This window comes from Pteropus alecto, unplaced genomic scaffold (genome assembly GCF_000325575.1).
Source record: "Pteropus alecto unplaced genomic scaffold, ASM32557v1 scaffold71, whole genome shotgun sequence".
In the NCBI taxonomy this organism is placed as follows: Eukaryota; Metazoa; Chordata; class Mammalia; order Chiroptera; family Pteropodidae; genus Pteropus; species Pteropus alecto.
This window is the reverse complement of record NW_006433024.1, coordinates 19459984-19478408: the sequence shown is the minus strand read 5'-3', so window position 1 is coordinate 19478408 and position 18425 is coordinate 19459984. Positions and strand designations below refer to the sequence as shown.

Genomic DNA, 18425 nt, shown 5'->3' with positions numbered 1-18425 from the left:
TTCTAGTGGAATTGTTAAGTCAAAGTGTGTGCCTCAAGCAGGTTTAAGTCTGGAAATTTCTTAGTAATCCACTTTATATATACACATTCTTCTGTTATTGTTCTTCTCTCACTCAGTTAACAGCCTCAAATTATGTAATAGCGTTGTGAAGATGGAGGAAAAACTTGACAAAGAAGGGAATGTGACAAGCTGTGTGGGACACTAGACATTTTCATGGAGTATGAAGACCTAAGCCATAGTGGGAAAAATATAGGTCTAGACTATTTATTAAGAGTAGACATAGTAAGGGAGAAGATAAAGGAATGACGGTTGCCTTCTATATTGCTCAGTCCCCTTATAGCCTCTGATGCTCTTTTGTAAGAAATAGAAAAATCTCTTTTTTTTCTTTCAGATTTTCTGTTCTCCCAAGTATATTTTGCTCTGTCTCTATTCTGAATGTTTTCTCTGTATTACAAATATCTATGAATAATTTGTAAAGGAGAGATAAGAGGTTCAAAGAGATCATTTTAAGGAACTAGGGCAAATTTGGAGCGTGTCATTTGTTAGGGAAGAAAGGAATCCTGGTGAAGATGATGCCTGTAGACCCTTCTTTAGTGTCTCACTCAGGTTTACCCTCCTGGCCGCCTTTCTCATCTATAAAGTGAAAGGAGAGGTGACATGTAGATGAAGGCGGTGGTCCCTTGCATTTCTTATGTTTTGAGTATGGATGATTGAGGTAAAGCCATGAATCTGTAAAGGGCACCCTGAGAAGCTAAAAGGGGTCCCTGAAGAAACTAAAAAGAAAGGTCCAGTGTTTTCTTCAGAGGGTGCCGCTGTTGATCAGACAATGACTGATTAAACAGTCTCTTTGCCTTATCTCAAAACAGAAATAATGGTGGTAGTCTCATAAGCATAGTGTGCAATACAAACCTCCTGGTGAGTTAAATGCCCTTTATTTCTCATGTCTCCGGAGTTTGCCTCAGCAGGGAGATGCCATGGGAGAACTGGATTTATTGTCTCACAGTTTTCCCCACATTAGTGCTAGTTTGTGTTTGTCCATCTCTGTCTCTCTCAGATTATCTCCTGCTGCATACTACGCCCAGAGGATGATCCAGTATCTCTCACGGAGAGACAGTATTCGCCAGCGCTCCATGCGCTACCAACAGAACCGTCTTCGTTCTTCCACCTCCTCCTCTTCCTCAGACAACCAGGGTCCATCAGTAGAGGGAACCGACTTGGAATTTGAGGACTTTGAGTAAGTACACACTCGGCTTGCTGTCTTCCCTCTCCTCCCAAGCTGCGAGTGCTTCCGAAGTGGCCTCTGTCTGAGCAGCAGTGATTGACATTCTTGCTTCAAACCCTTCAGTTATTATTTACGAGTAATAGGATGGGGTGAGGGGCAGAGGGTTAACATGCCCAGGGCACTCCCACCTCTGCCAGTTGCATTGCTGATTCACTGGAGCCTGTGGAAGGAGACAGCCCATTGGGCCCCAGGCCAGACTGGGAGAAGATGGCTGCCACTGTTCAGGCAACATTTTTATTTCCCTTTTGCATGAACAGTGACTATGGAAATGCATCGGATGCACTGTCTTCCCAACATCAAGGAGGCAGAAGAGTTGGTGTTTTCTCTCTCTTAAGCAGAATAGGTATAGAGATATTAAAAGTAAAGAAAATACTTTAGGATTTCCCTAAAAGGCAGATTCTCTTAGTACCTTTGGTCACACTGATCCTTTGAGGTCTTACTCCCTTTGCTTAAACTTTCTTATTCTCCCTCCACTCCCAGTAAGGATCCTTTGAAAGTTGCCTGTCAAATTGATGTAGTGGTTTGAGAAGTGATTGCTTCCTCTTGTCTTTGGAGTGGTTGGCTGGGTGATGTGGGTGAGCTAAAAGAGCACGGTCAACCCCAGGCTCCAGAATTCAGGCTCCCCAACCTGACTGCTGGGTTTTGCCTTCTCTTACCTGCTGCTCCTGACCTTTTTAGCCGTTTGTTGTGTTTCTTTTCATTCTGAAACTGAGCTTTTCTAGTTTGTATCAAATTGGACATTTGGCTCTTGTTTTGATTCCTATATTTTTATATTCTCAAACATGTAAAACAGGAGCGAGAGAAAGAGTCTTTTTTTTTTCCCCTTCTTTTTTTGCTGGCAGCATTGGAATAGGACAGCCTGTCAGTCATTTTCCTTTTTTCCCCCTCCATCTCGACATAGCCTGGTCAGATCTGGGATCTTAGGAGTTCTTGCTTCCTCTCAGCCTTCCTCTTACGTGAGATGAATGGATATTTCCCCAGGAGCCATCGTACAACAGAGCTTTTTGATGTGTTTGAGAAATCTCTTTGCCAGAGAAGACTAAAAAGGCGGGAACAACCTTTGTACCAATAGGCCTTCCTGATGCGATCCTTAAACACACTAGCAACTGTGTACTTGGAAGCAGAAGGAAGACTAAATGGGAGGTTCATTTGTCTGAGGAAGATGTAAATGTGAAAGAGATGCAGGAATGTCCTGAAGCATTGTGATGTGGCAGATGGAGCAGGGGTGGTGGTCCTCTATCTCTGACTCTCAGCATGCGTCATTCTCCCTTTCGTCCACTCTAGGGAAAGGTGGGTGCGAAGGGGAAGAGAGTCCCCACTCCCTTAGCCAGACAGACACCTGTGGTGAAATATGTTCCCTTGTAGATATGACTATTTTTTTCAGCCCTGGGAGCTATTCAAGGAAGCAGTTTCAATGTAAATGCCGAGGCTGCTAGGACTTAGTGCTGCCGAAAAGCCTCAGTAACCCTGTGGAGCTCTGAGAGTTGGTACAGGTTGCCTAGCCCCTCTCCTTGCATGTTTGGAAGGCTGTGTTATCTCTTTGCAGTGGTGGGACCAGGACTCGTGCCTTTGAGCTGTATGTTGCCTCGTGACTTGTCCTTCACAATGGAGTTCTGGGTTAGTTTAAAATGTTCTGTTCTCATCTTACCTTCTCTTTTGCTACCACCTCCTCCCTTTCCCCTTCCTTCCCCCTCGATTTTCCTATGTCAGACTGCCTCCTCCTTGTGCTCCCCACAGCCCACCTGTGCTCTCACCTCCCCCCTGGCTTCAGCACGACCTGAATTTACATTGCCTTTACCTTTCCTGCACTGACTTACAATTGTTTTTTCCTAAGGGTCTTATATTGTTCCCTGGATAGTAACAATGGGCTGATGCAGACTGCAATCTTGTTTTTAATAGCAGCTGTGAATTAGTCACTTCAATATTAGTAGTCCAGGTCTTTTGGTGAAGGATGTTGCTTTACCTTCTGTTCATTCTTTCTCTGCACCCTTCCCTTCCCTCTCCCCACCGCTGTAAACTGAATGCTCCTTGCGGTTGCTCCTTTCTCTTAATTTCTAGGTGCTCCAAGGAAGAAGAGAGCGAGAAATTAAGGAGTGTGCCGGTCCATTTTAATTTCTCTGTCCCAGTTCTTTACCTTCGCTTTAATAGCTAGAAAGAAAGTTAGAGGCATGTTATAGTCATAATTTATAGGTTTTTTTTCGGGTAAGTTAGACATGTCCTGAAATCCTTCTGATGCACTTAGGGTACCATTTAAAGGAACTGTTCTGTTGGGTTTCCTCACCTTCACAGCACATTGCGCTCCTGCCTTTGGCACCCCACTTTGACCTCTTTATTTAGTCCGCTTCCATTTGCTAAGTGATAGATCATTTTGCCACTCTCTAGCTTGTCCCATCCAGGTGTAGAGAGTCCCCAGAAAATGAAGGGAAGCCATTACCCAGATCCCCTCATTTTGGTTCTCTTCCATCCACTGAATGAAAGGTATCAACTATAATTTTCATATGTATACTAATTTATAATATACAAAATATTTGTAGTATATAGAAATATATTAATATATATAATAAACATTTTAAAATCTTGTTTAATCCTTATATTAACCCAGTGAGATATTTATTTACTCCATCGTGGTATTCTAAATGAGGATACTGACACTTGACCAGAATCAGACATGTCTAAGATTAGAGAACAGGAGCAAGCATATTTAGTGTCTTGCAGCTTTCAAAACCTTTATAAATGATGTGCAGCCATATTTGAGCTCTTGCTCCATGAGCTTGCTCTGGAACAAGACTATCTAGATTTATCTCTAGGGAAGATAGCTTTAAGGGTTAGTCAGCATCAGATTAAATTTTCTTTTCTTTTGTGGTCCGGATTAATGACCATTTTCCTAGGCAGGCCTCTTCTCCTGCCATTCACCTCTGTCTACGGCAAGGATTGAGACTGCAGGCTCCGTGTGTTTGTCAAAATGCACAAACAGGACGTCCAGAAACCTGCTGTCAGGTTCCTGAAGCCCTCAGCATCTGTCTTTGCATAAAGATGTTCAGAAGCAGGGTAAAGGTGTGGCTGCCTGTGACACTGCTGTCCTCCTGCTAGAATGTAGATGACAAATAAGCATAAAGAAAATTTCCATTTTTACCATTCCTTTGGAAAGAGGGAGGGAGGTTTTTATGAAGCCCAGGTTAAGTGCTGTGTCCCAGGAGTTGCTAAGGCTTGAAAAAGAGGCGGTGTAAATGACTTTATGACTGCTGTTCCAGCTGTCCTTCCACATATTATTCCCTCTTCCACATATTGTTATTCTAAATGTAATTATGACACCAGAATCATCTCTAGTTCATGTTCCTGCCCTTCCTGACTTCCAAGGCAAAAGATACCCTGAGCTTGTGACAGACAGAACTAGAGAAGTTTCAGATTAGGTCAGTCACAGATATTTCCACTACACATATCAGCCACTGGGTAATTATAGTCAACTTCTTAAAAATTGTTGCTAGCATGGAAGAGAACAAGTCCTTCATTCACAGTTGTGAAACTGGGCTGTGCTTTGGAAAAATATTTTTGTGAGAATTCTAGTCTTTTAGCCTCAAGGTGAAATTTGTTTAGGTCTGTTACATTTATTTTATTATTATTATTATTTATTTTATTTTATTTTATTTTATTTTTTTTACTTTTTCCATACATTTTTTTTTTTATTTTTTCTTTATTTTATTATTATTATTATTATTTTTATTTTATTTTATTTTATTTTTTTTACTTTTTCCATACATTTTTTTTTTTAATTCTTCTGATTTATCTGGTTGTATTTGGTTCCCTTTACTCAGACATTTATATTGTGGTCTAATATGCAGAAATGTTTCATTTAAGTAGGACAGTCATTTCTGGGTACCTGAGATGGGCTCTCGTTCCTCAGTTTGGCATGATGTAATATCACATACACGTGTAAGAGGAGCATCATGCAGCTAGAGCTTCTCTTTTTATGGTCCCCTCACTAGACACCTTCTAGCAAGGAAGTCATTAGAAGGTCTTCTTGGTATGTGATGTAGCTGAGGAGAGAGTTCTGAAGGCTGTCACTCAGCTCTGCCAGTGATTGGGTGTGGCACAGGGAAAGTTGCTTGCCTTTAGTTTAATATCCTCCATCTGCCCTTTTAGCATAACTGAAATTTAGTTGAGCCATGGCAAAGAAAATAGTTATAAACCAGGTAATAGTACTGCTGTCACCTATCAACGAAATCCAACAGCTTTGTGAGACTCGTACTTGCTTCAGGTTCTCGTGGCTAGAAATTCCAGTGGAGTGAAGCCACATGTCTTTGGTGGCGCTTGCTGCTACTCTCTCTTCTGTGCCCAGAATTTCCAGGACGCCTGTGGGAGTCAGTGACTTCTAAAAGCAGATTCGTAACGTGTAGCCAAGAAAAGTAAGGGTGAATCTTCAGAGGGAGACATGTCTACTTTGTTTTGAAATGGAGTTGCTTTTGTCTCTTCCTTTGACTTACAAACCATAGACTCTTTATCATTAGAGGTGCGAGAGAAACTCTTAAGGTTGTGCCAGGATGGTGACTGTTTTGTTACTGCTGTAAGCCCAGCACCTAAAGTGGCTGGTATAAAGAAGGTACTCATTCAATTAATAAATGTCTCTGAAAAGAAAGAAAGAAACTCTTAAGGAAACACACTGTAAAGTTACTGTTCTCTTTATATACTAGGATCTGCCAAAGCAGTCAAGAGTCAGGCAACCAACTACATTTGCTGAGTGGCGGTGTTGTATAGAAGTAGTTCTTAGAGTGAGATGAGATAAGAAACTGTTCCCTTCGTTTTTACCAAATGGTTTTATATAATTTTGCTTATTTGATTTTTGTGGTGATTGATTTTTACAGGGTGGGCTTATAATAGAGAAAGGTTTACATCTTAAAATAGGACCTTTCTTCTAGATATACTTTGGAGAAAAGCAAATAAATGCACAGTCATAGAAACGTGAAACAGCATGGAATATTTCAAGAATTCCCTTGTTGATAAGCATGGCTAGACTATAAGGTCCAAGATATGTGGCAGGAGATGTGCCCTGTGAGCTAAAGTGGCACCTGATCTTTGATAGTCTAGTGTGCCTTGCATAGGAGGTAAACTTTATCCCATAGATAAGAAGGAGTCATTGAAGAGTTTTAAGCTATAGAATAACATGATCAGGTTTTTACATAAATATCTTTCAAGATAGACTGTTATAAGGTACCACTGAAGTACTGGACAGCATGTATGAAGGGAGAGTATTTGTGGAGATGGAAAAAAGCTTTGCGGATTTCACATGGGTGTGAAGACTACATAGACTTGAATGAATTGATGTGGAGGTTGAGGTTAGGAAAGGAGGTTCTAGCAAAAATGAGTAGCTTATGTAAAAGCCCAGAGACAGGAGATTTACAGGGTTTATTTGAGAACCCTGCATAGATCTGTGGCTGGAGCTATGGGGTGTTTGTTGTTTGTAATATGAGAGAGAGAAGATCGGAAAGGCTTGAATTGTGGCGGGCCTGGAATGCCTGGCTGAGAAGTTTTACCTTTATTTTTATCTGAGGGTGGCCATTATTCAATATGTAGTTTAGGCTAACTGACAGCACTGATTAGGGTGACCTAAAGTGGCAAGTATGTAGATGCAGCAAGACCAGTTAGAAAGCCATGGGTGAAACACAGGTGAGAACATACAAGGACTGAATGTTAAGTATGGTGTGTAAGAGGCCTTGGTGTTCTCTAAGAGTGGGGCCTGTTTGTGAATGCTCCTGGGGGAATGAGCTCAGCCGTCTCACTTCCTATTTCTCCAAATAAAATGTGCCAAGTTCTTTTTTACTCTTACTGAGACCAGTTTTAAACTGAGTTTATAAAATAGCAAGTGAGTCCCAGAACGGCAGTGATTGGAACTGGAGTCATTTGTCAAAGCCTCCTGGCCCCCACAACCTGACAACTATTGTCTAGGGAATAGCCCTGAGTTCTAGTTTTGGTTGAGCCTGTGATTTGTTATTTGTCCTTGGGCAAGTCCCTTTCCCACCTTAGGCCTCAATGTCTGATCTGTAGAATGACATTAAGTAATCTGAAGTTTCTTTTAGCCTTAAAGTTCTTGGATCTTTGTTAGAGCTAACTACCAGAGGAGAATTTTCCTTGTATTCAGCAAAGGTAGAATAATGAAAAGTCTCAGGAAAGTGAGGAGATTTCTGAAGACTAGAAATCAGATATCTGGTACCTGTAGAGCCCCAAAATACTCATACAATATATGCCTACCTGAGTTCTAGCTCTTTACTGAGGATTTTGAGCCTGTTGCTTAGAAGTATATATAATATTGCTCAGCAACTTTAGAATTAGTACTCTTTCTGGGCAAGTAAAATACATATGAATATTTATCAGGAGGAATGCAGAAGAGAATTAAACAGCCAGGAAGGGAGAAGGGGAAAAGGGGACATAATCACTTAGATATACTGTGTATATATATATATATATATTTTTTTTTTTTTTAAATAAAATGCACAGTAGGAATATGGATTTTCATAATGTATGCAGATGAAATTAAAGGTAGAATAAATGAAGAGAGGAATTGTAGATGGGAATTATCTGTTATATCACTATTTCTTGGAGAAAAAGGCTCTGCAATTCCAACAGACTTATGCTGTTAGTTGTTTTCAGGTGGGCCTGTGCCTTTCTCCCAGAAATCTAAGCCTTTAAATGTATGCACAATCCTTGGCAGTAGAGGCTGAGGTGTCAGTTCCTAACAGCACCTGATTAAGGAAAGGACTTGGCCAAGATCACTGTGCCATCTGGGGACAGGAATACCACTAAGCCTTCTGTTGTCTGGAGACTGAGTAGAAACTAGAAGAGCATAGGGGAACAAGTATGTTTTTAATATTCTAATTTTCAGCAAAGCCAATTGTGTATTGTCAAGAGGACAGTGGCCTTTTGAGCTCTTTGCTACATGAGCTTCATTTATAAAGGCCCGACTCAGAGCCATTTGTCACTGAGGAGTAATGACAACCTGACTGTCTGGTCAGGACTGAGACAGCAGTCTGTAGGTATATTTTTCATTCCTTTAAATTACAGCCTCTCTGTGAAGCAATTAATCCCAGGCATTTAGCAAGAGTTGCTGCTGTGTTTCTCCCTTGTTCCAGAGATGTGTTTTCTGGTGTTCGGCACTTGTCTTAGTTGCTTGATTGTTTGAAGGATGTTTTTTCTTTATAAAATCTTTTACAAGAAAATCTTATTTTTTTCTCTCTCTCTCCTTCCCAAATACCCCTCTGAGAGTTAATCAGAGATGCACAGAGTTCAACAACTGGGAAAGCCATTAATAACTCAACTAGCATCTATCCTGCTGGCTTAAAGGCAGCTTCTGGCTGATGAAACTGATGAAGATTTCTCTGGTGTTTCCCTGAAAAGTATTCTGGTGAGAAAGAGTTTTCCTGTGATGGAGGAGCAGTACCAGCATTTTGCATACTGCTGTCTTTACTGGTTTTATTTTTTGGGCGCCCCCTTGAAAAAGGCATGCGCTATGTTAGGCTGCAATATTTAGCACCTTCCATTATTCCTAAGATAAACCCTCTCTGGGTCTGCCTTTCTCCCACTGTTCATCTGGCAAACATCTTCCCATTCACCCATATTCAGTCTCTACCTGACTAATTTTGCTCCTTTATCTCATGGAGACTTGCTTCATGTTGATCTTGTATCAACACTGAAGTGAGTGGCAGAGTCTGTGTAGTTTTTTTAAACATTAATTTAAGTACTTTTAATTCTTTTACTCTTTTCTTGGAACTCTTACCAATATTCCTCTCCCTTCTCTTCTACCCACCGTCCCCACAGATATCCTTGGCGTTGAAATTCGTTTCCCCAACTCAACTCATTGTTTCTGAATCCTCCCCTCTTTCTAGACTATAGAATCTAAAGTCATTATTTGGTCTTTTCACCTCTAGGTATTGGAGCTGTGTCTTTAGTCAGAATTTTTGCACTAGCACAAAAACCCAAGACCTCTTTCTACCTTCTTGCCTAATTTGCCCTTTGGTTGGACATTCTGACCTTTGCCATCTTACCCATTCCTGTTTTCAAGGGTTTTCCTGGTTACTAAATGTTTGAGCTGTTTTTGTTATAGGCTGTTTTCTCCTAGATGTCTTTGTTTTCGTCTCCCCATAGGAGCATCTCACTTATGTGTTCACCATGTTTCTCATTTTTTTTTCTAATCATTCTGGGTCCCATTCTGTCATATCGTCTTTGCTAGGGTTTTCAACACTTTCAATTTGAAAGTCTGTACATTTTATTGAGATGCTGTTTAGCTCCTACTTCCCCATCATTAGTTAAGATGTTAAGCTGAGGATCAGAAAATACATATCCAATCACTGAATATATTGCCTCTTTTATAATATCTAACATAATTGTCTGAGACATTGCTTTTATCTGAGCCAGCAGATCTCATTCTTATTTTCATATATATGTGTGTATATATCCTTCAGTGATCTCTAAATACTATAAAGCTGTTATCTCTGGCCATCCCCTTGTTTTTAATGGTGGGAGAAGCTTAATCAGAAAGAAGTTCATTGTTTTTAAAAGGTTTTATAACAATGAAAAAAGACTTGTGAAATATGTCATAGGAGTCCAAATTATCCCCTAGCTCTGATGTTTGTCCATTTTTCTAAGTTGTCTTCTAGTGTCGTTTCACCAAGCTCCTGTTTGGGCACTAGTTTCTCCTTCTCTGCTCTGCTAACACCAGAGAGAGTACTGTCTGTTGTCCAGAGGGAGAGAGGTCTTTGGACCTCTCCAATTACTTGGAGAAGTAATTGTCAGCTCCACAATGTGATTCTAGGAAAGCCAGCTCTTTCTCACAGCTATAGAATAAAGTCATCGGATTTGTCCCATGATACTTCTTTCAGTAACTTAGTTTTCAACTTTTTTAAGGCTTAGGACCCTTTTTAACTTCAAAACATTTTCTGACTCCTCTCGTGATAATTAGTTGTACTTTTAGTGCTCATTGATAAGTAAATTATGCTATTATGAAAAGCTATTGTGAATTCACTTGTACTTTAAATGAATTGGTACTTTGATCACAACTTGACTCTAAATGTATTTGAAAAATAATTTGAGAGCTATTTTATTGTTTGATATTCAGCTGTTCCTTGTGTACGTGTGGCTACCTTATAATCATTTGTGGGCTCCCCAGAGCTGCAATGTACTGGTTGGGAACTTCTGATCTCGTTGATCTTTTTAATCTCTTTTTTACTTTCTATATGGTCTTATCTCTCTCTTTTCTTGCCTCCCTTTATCTGTAGAGTTTCAAGTCAAAGGACTAGGATACGTTAAGGAAAACAATAGTATGCTTTCTCTTTGGGGAAAATAAAAACCAAGTACTGACTTTTAATGGATCAGCTTCCAATATCCCTGGTATTGATTTATCTCTAAATGTTCAGCATTCGTTTCCACCAAGATATAAAAACCTCCCTAGGCTTTCATTTTGGCTTCTAAAGCTCCCAGTGGTTCATTTGAAAGCCAAAGTATTGTCTTAATTTTGGTTCCAGAGCAGGTTTGAAGATTATCTCATTAAGTTGTAGATAATCCAAAGGGAGAATTCAGAAAATATCCCAAATCAAGCTCGCCAAGACTCATTTATTTTGTGGAGTTGGATAAGCAGCCAATTAACTGCTCTGTCCAGCCAGTGCCCTTTGGCTTGTTATTCTTTTAATGCTGTGGAAACTAAGCCATGTGAAGTCTGTCCTCTTTTCTTGTAGGAAGCAGTGAAGTGTACTGCAAAGAGCAAGAACTTCAGAGTCAGAGCTTCCTTGAATCCTGCCTCAACCACTTATATTTGTGTGACCTCGGGCACTTGCCTCTCTGGTTCTTAGTTTCCTTATTTGTAAAACAGATAATAAAACCTCATGGGATAGGAAGAAGTATTAAATGGGATAACATATTAATAACTTTTGTATTAGAACTTAGTAGATATTTAATAAACGATGATTATTACAGACCATAAAAAAACACCTAGACTTTTTTCTTTTTGCTCAACTGACCTGACAGGTTTGCATTGTCTGATATTCTTCATCGTTGTCAATTTTTCAGTCTTTAAAAGAAGGGACTGCTTAGGGTTTTGCTTTTACTTTCACTTATTAATGATTTTTTTCACACCAAGGACCTAAACAGATTCAGTGAAAGATAACCAGATTAAATTGATGGGGGGATTTTTCTTCCTTCAAGATCCCCAAAAGCACAAGTTTCTCTATCTTTCAATCTAGAAAAAAGTTTATACACACACACACACACACACACACATTTCTTATATATATTATATACATATATCCCTTAGATTCTAAAGCAGGCTTCAATTTCAGAACCTGCAGAGCTCAGAGACCACATTAACTCAAGGAAACCCTTCCTCCTTGCTGAACTGTTCATAGATGTTTATGAATCTTTTAGTTGAGGTACCCCAGAAATGCTGTGTATGAATGTGCCAGCCAAATCAGTAAGCAACCGGATCACTGGTTTCTGTGGGGTCTTCTCCTAAGTGAAGGAGTTTAATTTGGGAGATATTTGTCTTTTTGGGCCGGTGGCTGATTCTGCTTTAGTGACTCTCTTATATGCAGTCTTTTTATTTTCTCTAGGGACAATGGTGACAGATCCAGGCACCGAGCTCCACGCAATGCCCGGATGTCTGCACCTTCGCTTGGACGCTTTGTCCCAAGGTAAGGACTGGGTAGTTAGCTTTAAAGAGAGACGTATAAGGGAGCTTTTATGAGAGCTTGGGATTTAGTTTTTAAACCCACTTTCCGCTCTTTGGATTTTCCATATCTGGAATTATTTCCTAATGAATCTACAGTCCAGCCCTGACACTGAAAGACTCAATGGGAGATGATTGGCCACAATAAAAGGAGATAGAATAGTAGTAGCACTGGGAGCATCTTATTCAATTATAGGAGTCCTGGGAAACCTCAGAAGAAAAACTGGAAAGGAGGTACAAATCTGTGAAAGGACAAATCATAGGAATTTTTATTCCACTCTGGGCATCTGTGAATCCCCTAGCCTTGATTCTAGAGGGTAGATTCATAATATATCTCCCTTAATTTAAGGTCGTCTTTAATAGGCTTTTCACACGTGATTCCTTCTTATAGGCGTTTCTTGCTGCCCGAGTACTTGCCTTATGCTGGAATTTTCCATGAACGTGGACAGCCTGGCTTGGCTACTCACTCTTCTGTTAACAGGGTCCTGGCAGGTAAGGAAATGTTTCTTTGGATTTTGAAAATTTAAAGGGGCAGGAAACCAGAGAAAGCTTGTCCCTCCTTTACCTATGTTGATGTGATGACATCTTGGCATCTGGCTGAAAATTCTTTTTTGAAATCTTGTACTCAGTTCCTTACTTCAAGGCAGGAAACTGCAGGATTGCAGAATGGTGTTTTTCTTGCCCATTCCCACTTATTTCAGACATCTTAAAATTTTGTCGGTGGTGTTGTTTAAATCATTTGTTTTTTAATCCAACAATTAGATTCTGGCTATGCTTTTAATTGAATGATAAAGGTGTCTTGTTCATGTTTCAGTTGGTGAGATAGTCATGAGCCAGATCCTGTGATTTAATTAGGAGTTTAATGCACACCTCTCCTACCCTTTGCTGCTGGCAGCACATGGAGTTTCCAGGCACTGCGGAATCTTCCAAGGAAGGAGAAGAGATCCATAGAGCTGGCTCAGAAATCTCCACAGAACAAAAAATGGGCTGGAAAAGCCCAGCTAAGGCATTTTTTTGGTGGCTGAATAGCTTCATGGCCAGCGTTTTGGGGCTAAGGTGCGTGACGTGACCAGGCTTTGAGTGTGTGCCGCTGCTTCTGGGCAAGCTCTAAAGGTGGTAACAAAGCAGAATTCTATTTTTTTTTTTTTGACAAAGGTTTCCCCATCACACTCTTTTCCTCTCTTCCTCTCACCTCCACTGCCAACTTGTAAATTTATGTATGTGAAGGCATCAAAGGTATAAAAATCAATAAGTGTATCTTTAATAAGCATCTTTATTGAAAATTTTAAAAATGAAATTGTGTTTTAGAAAATCTGGGCCTTGTGATGATTAAAGTGGATAAAGATAAAGTGTGAGGCAGTGGCTCTCTCAGGGGGGAGAACAGAACTTCTAACCAAGCTACTGTGACAGCTGGTGGGCCATGAGATGTGGCATCCCCTAAGTAGTAGTGTCCTTGACCCAACATCAGGCCAAGAAATCACAGAAACCTCAGTGGTTTTTCTGTTGGACACCAGGACTTCATAGGCCCAGGCTTGGCTGGGGAGCATGGTCTCTTGACAACCATATCTGAGGAGGGCTCTGGCCTGAGTTAGTAAACAGGCCCCATGGCTCTGTGCTTTTCCTTGCTTGGCGCTTCCGTGTGGCTTGGCTGATAGCGTGTGGAAGCTCCTCACTGGCAGATAATCACTTGCTGCCAGGCAGTACTACAGAACTCTTCTCCACCCTTCTTTGTTCTAGACATCTGCCTCCACCACCCCACACAGCACCTCCTGCTCTTCTGCTGCTGGAAAATCTGATTCTTGGCATTTAGCCTTTTTGGAACAGCTATATGTTGGTTTTTTTTCCTCTGATTTAATAACTTTACCTCCATTTCCTGTTCCCTACTTTATGCCTAGAGGTCTGACCCCAAATGACTCAATTTCACTTATGGGTACCTTTGAATATAGGGGTTCCAGCAGGCAGTTGTTTACAGTTATGAAATCTACTGAGAAAAGTTGTCTAACAAAGGTTACAAAGTGCCACGAAGGGAGGGAAATCTAGACTCTCAAGGATCTCACTCAAGTTAGATTAGCAGATGGTTCCCCTTCACAATTAAACTAGTTTCTCCCATTTTCTCAAGATACATGTCATAGAGTGCCCATTGGTCTTTTCTTAAAAGCCTTTATCATTTGTAGATATTTGGCCGTCCCTCCATTTTCTGTTCCTAGTTGTTTTATTTTTTCCTTCTCTTGAGAAAAGACCAAAAAATAATAATAACAGTAACAGCAACCAAAAAGTAAGCCTAACATTTACTGAGCACTTGTCATGTACTAGAGAGTGTTTTAAGTGCTTTTCCCAGTCATTTCATTCCTTTCTCCCTGTAATCCTATGAGATGGATGCTGTTATCTAATTAACAGTGGAGGAAACTGAAGTCCAGAAGGCTAACTTGCGTAGAGTAATGCAGCTAGAAGTAGAGGAGCCAGAACTGAACTAGGCAGTGGGATTCCAAAGCTTCCTAGTCTGCCTCCTCATGGTTATTTTAAAGGACAAAGCATCAAAAATAGCATTCTCCTTCCAGGACCTTATTTTTTTGGCTGATCTTCAGAGTTTTTCTTACTTGTTTTAGTTGCTCTACAGACATGCATATCTCGGAGATATTGCAGTTTCCATTCCAGACCACCACAATAAAGCAAGTTGTAATCTTTTTGCTGGTGGAGGGTTTGACCTTCAATGTGTTTTAAAAAAAAAAAAAGGCAACATCTGTGAAGAATAATAAATGAAGCACAATAAAACGAAATATGCATATATTTGAAGTGGCTTCTAGACATAGCTTTTCATGACCCATTGGTGCTTGCTGATGAAAATCTTATTGGATACAGATGTTTTGCTTTTTATTACACTTGTGATCATATAATAGAACTGATACAATAATGGCTTTAAAGTGAAAGACAAATTGGCCTTTTAGTATTCTCAATTTCCCTGGAAAGGTACTTTTCTCTTATATGATTAGAATGTGGTTGTTATGGTCTCAACAATTACGTTCAGCAGATATTTGTTCTGCAGCTATGTGCCAGGCACTGTTCTAGGTTAACAGAGTGAAAAAGACGGACATGATCCCTGCCTTCCTATAGTTCAAAGTCTAGGTGATTAGCTATACCTCAGTCTTGCTGTTTGCTTCTTAGTTACAAACATAAAGCAGAACTCTGTATGGTGAGTGGCTTTTTGTAGGGGTGAAGGATGGAAATTTGACAGACCTAGAGGGACAAAGCATATAAACACCTATAATTTTAGAAAGCATGATCAGTACTATGGTAGCAAATGAGTCTCCAGTGGACCCTAGCCAAAGCCATTCTGAATCAACAAAAATGGATTTGCAGAAAATTAAGATCCATTCTGCCCACTTCCTTCCACAAGAACCTGAGAATGATAATAGAAAACAGAAGCTACTACAGAGAAGTGTTTTGATAGTTTGTTAATGTTCGTCTCTTCTGCATTATCTTGGTCCCTTCCCCACAATTCTGTAGGTTTCTGATGGCCTCCAGTCACCCATCAACCCATGTCATGCCTCTTCTTCAGCAACACAAATTCTGAACTTGTACTTAAAGAGGTATAAATACATTTAAAACTACAGCAGCTCTACCAGGTATATTTTTTGGAAAACATGCAGAAGTCTGAGGAGCTCCCCCTGCTGACTTTTTAGCAGACAGCTCTAGCTCTGATGATAGAGAAGCAACTGATAAGGAAATGAAGTTTATTGACTGAGCCAGGTATTATCCTAAGAGTTTTCCCATACATTATCTCCTTTAATCATTGTAATAACCTTGTGAAGTAGATGGTGCATTTCCATTCTGCCGGGAAGAAAACCAAGCTTCAGACAAGTTATGTCACTTGCCCAGTATAACACAGAGAGGCAGGCCTGGAACTTTAAACCAGGTCTGCCTGCCTGACTCATAATAACTCTGTACTGTCTTCTGTGCCATGTTTCGCCTGAGTTCAAGTAGGGAGTATCTGCCAAAAGGTTCTTAAGTTTATAATATTTTTCTGCATCTTTGAGGCCTCATAAAGTGAAATGAGAAGCCCTGGCATTTGACATCTTCCTGGTAATTACTGAAAGAACAAAAAACTTCTGAGGGATAGGAATCTGGGTATTAGTTATCTGGCCTGCCTAATCTTTTTGACTTTCATCCTAATGAGCATCTGCTCCTAGCAGATGGTGGGCCTGATGTACTTAATTTAGTATTTTGATTAAAACCAATGGGAAGTGTCAGGATTTTCTTGCTCCTAGCCACAGGTCATTGGGGCCTGGTCGAGTGTCCTGAGCTAGAGATGGCTTTTTGCCCAGCCATTCTAATTTCTCTTAAGATTTCTTCTTTAACCCATTAGACAACCCAAATTCCAAACCAGTACTTAAAGAGGTATACATACATTTAAAGCTACTGCAACTCTATTAAGTATATTCCAGGAGTGCTTAGGAGTGTGTTCTTCAGTTTTCACACATTTGTGAATTTCTCAAATTTCCTTGTGTTGTTCTTATTTATTTTCATCGTGGTCTGAGAACAGTTATTTTAAATTTATTGAAACTTGTTTTATGGCCAGCATATCATGTATTCTGGAGCGTGTTACCCGTGTGCTTGAGAAGATTATGTATCCTGTTATAGTTGTGTGCAGTGTTCTGTTGATGCCAGGAAGATCTATTTGGTTGATAATGTTGTTCAAGTTTTGTGTATCCATGCTGATTTTCTGTCTGGTTGTTCTACCCATCATTGAGAGTGTGGCATTGAAATTTCCAGTCACTTTTGCTGAATTGTGTTTCTCCCTTCAGTTTTGTCAGTTTTTGCCTCATATATTTTGGGACCTTGTTAGGTACATATGTTTATAATTGTTATATCTTCCTGATGAATTAACTTCTTTATCGTTATAAAACATCTCTCTGTCTCTAGTAATATTGTTTGTCTTTAAGTCTAGTTTTTTTAGTACTAGCCTAGCAACTCCAACTCTTACTGCATGATATATCTTTTTCCATCCTTTTATTTTCAGCTTGTTTTTATCTCTAACTCTAAAGTGTGTCTCTTTTAGAAAGCATATAGTTAGATCTTTTTTATTACCTAATGTTGATATAGTTGAGTTTTTGTCTGTTTTCTTTGTTAATGTCTGTTTTGTTTCTCTGTTCCTCCTTTAGTGAATTCTTTTGTATTAAGCAGTTACTTTCTAATGTACTATTTTAATTCACTTATTGATTTTAAACTATATTTTATTAGGGTCTACTTCAGACTTAAACAGATTTAATGCTGGTAAGAAACAAAACTTTGCTCCACTATAGCTACATTCTTCCCCCCTTCTTTGTGCTATTGTCATATATGTTACATCCATATCTATATACATGTCGGTATGTATATGTTACAGACCCAACAATACAGTGTTATAATTATTGCTTTATTTAATCTCATGTCCCAGGCCTCCTTCTGTTTGTTGCCTGTGTAAGTAAGACAAAAGCTACCTTTTTTTGCAGGAATTTACTTTTCCATATTAACTTCATTTTTGGTTGTCTTTTGCCCCTCTCATCTCTTTAAAACCTCTCTATTAAACGTTCTCTGCTTCCCTGGTACCTTAAGGAATTACTTTTAGGAGGCCTGTCTAGTCTAGTTTGGCCAACTAGGTGGGCATCTGGGGCCTTGGGCCTGCTGGCTTTTAGGAATCAGCCTGATTTCTGAGGTTAATATCACAGCTCTCTAATACAACAAATTGTTTAATTACTGCATGCCAGATCTTCACTTGTATTGGCAAAACTGGGAAAGGTGAATAGTAGTGAATACATTGAAAGACTGTCATGGTATATTAAATGAGTATGAATAGGAATGAATAGTAATTCTGATGTTGGACCCTTTACCTGCATATTCTATATCTCTCTGTTATCCAGGAGCCAGGCAAATAGAGTAGCACATTCCAACTCAACATCAATTAAGATGGCTGTTTATAAACCTTAGATAAATGGACAATTAGTGGTAGTGGTACTAACTAGTGCTGCTTTAATAATTAACTCTGTTACTTTTCATTCTGTTCCAATGATGAAAGGGAAGGCGATAAGGGGCTTGGTTGCCTGGGAAACAGAGACATGCATGCAGCACTCCTCCCAGAAAACCCAGCCTTTGCAGATGCCTTACAGCACCCCAGGCCTTTTACTTATTTGGTGTCTGCTGATCACTGGAGCGTCCATGTACTCTCTACCCCAGTCCTTTACTGTACCCACGTACCTCTTACTACACACCACTCGTGAGAGGTGTGCTCATTGAGAACCTGGTTCCAGTTTCTAAGCTGAGTTGTCTGTGCTTCTTGGGCTTTTTAGATGAAAATATTGGGCCTTGTTAATGAACTTTTCTGTCCCTTTTATATTACGTGATTAAGTTTTTCTGTGCTTCTGTCTCCCTCCTACCCACTCTCCGAATATTTTTGTACTCTTT

General features: G+C 39.8%; 1 protein-coding gene across 8 annotated transcripts in view; it reads left to right on the top strand.

Annotated features, from left to right (window-relative positions):
- The window catches only part of AMBRA1 (autophagy and beclin 1 regulator 1), a 158172-nt gene that overhangs the window by 58242 nt on the left and 81505 nt on the right, over positions 1–18425 (top strand). For 7 of the 8 annotated variants that reach the window (XM_025044074.1, XM_015586419.2, XM_006908081.3 and 4 more), the window contains 3 exons: positions 1055–1234; positions 11872–11952; positions 12379–12479. In XM_025044074.1, coding sequence (XP_024899842.1) covers positions 1055–1234; positions 11872–11952; positions 12379–12479 — 362 coding nt within the window. The remainder of the gene's footprint in view (positions 1–1054; positions 1235–11871; positions 11953–12378; positions 12480–18425) is intronic. The other variant, XM_025044076.1, reaches the window with a different exon arrangement.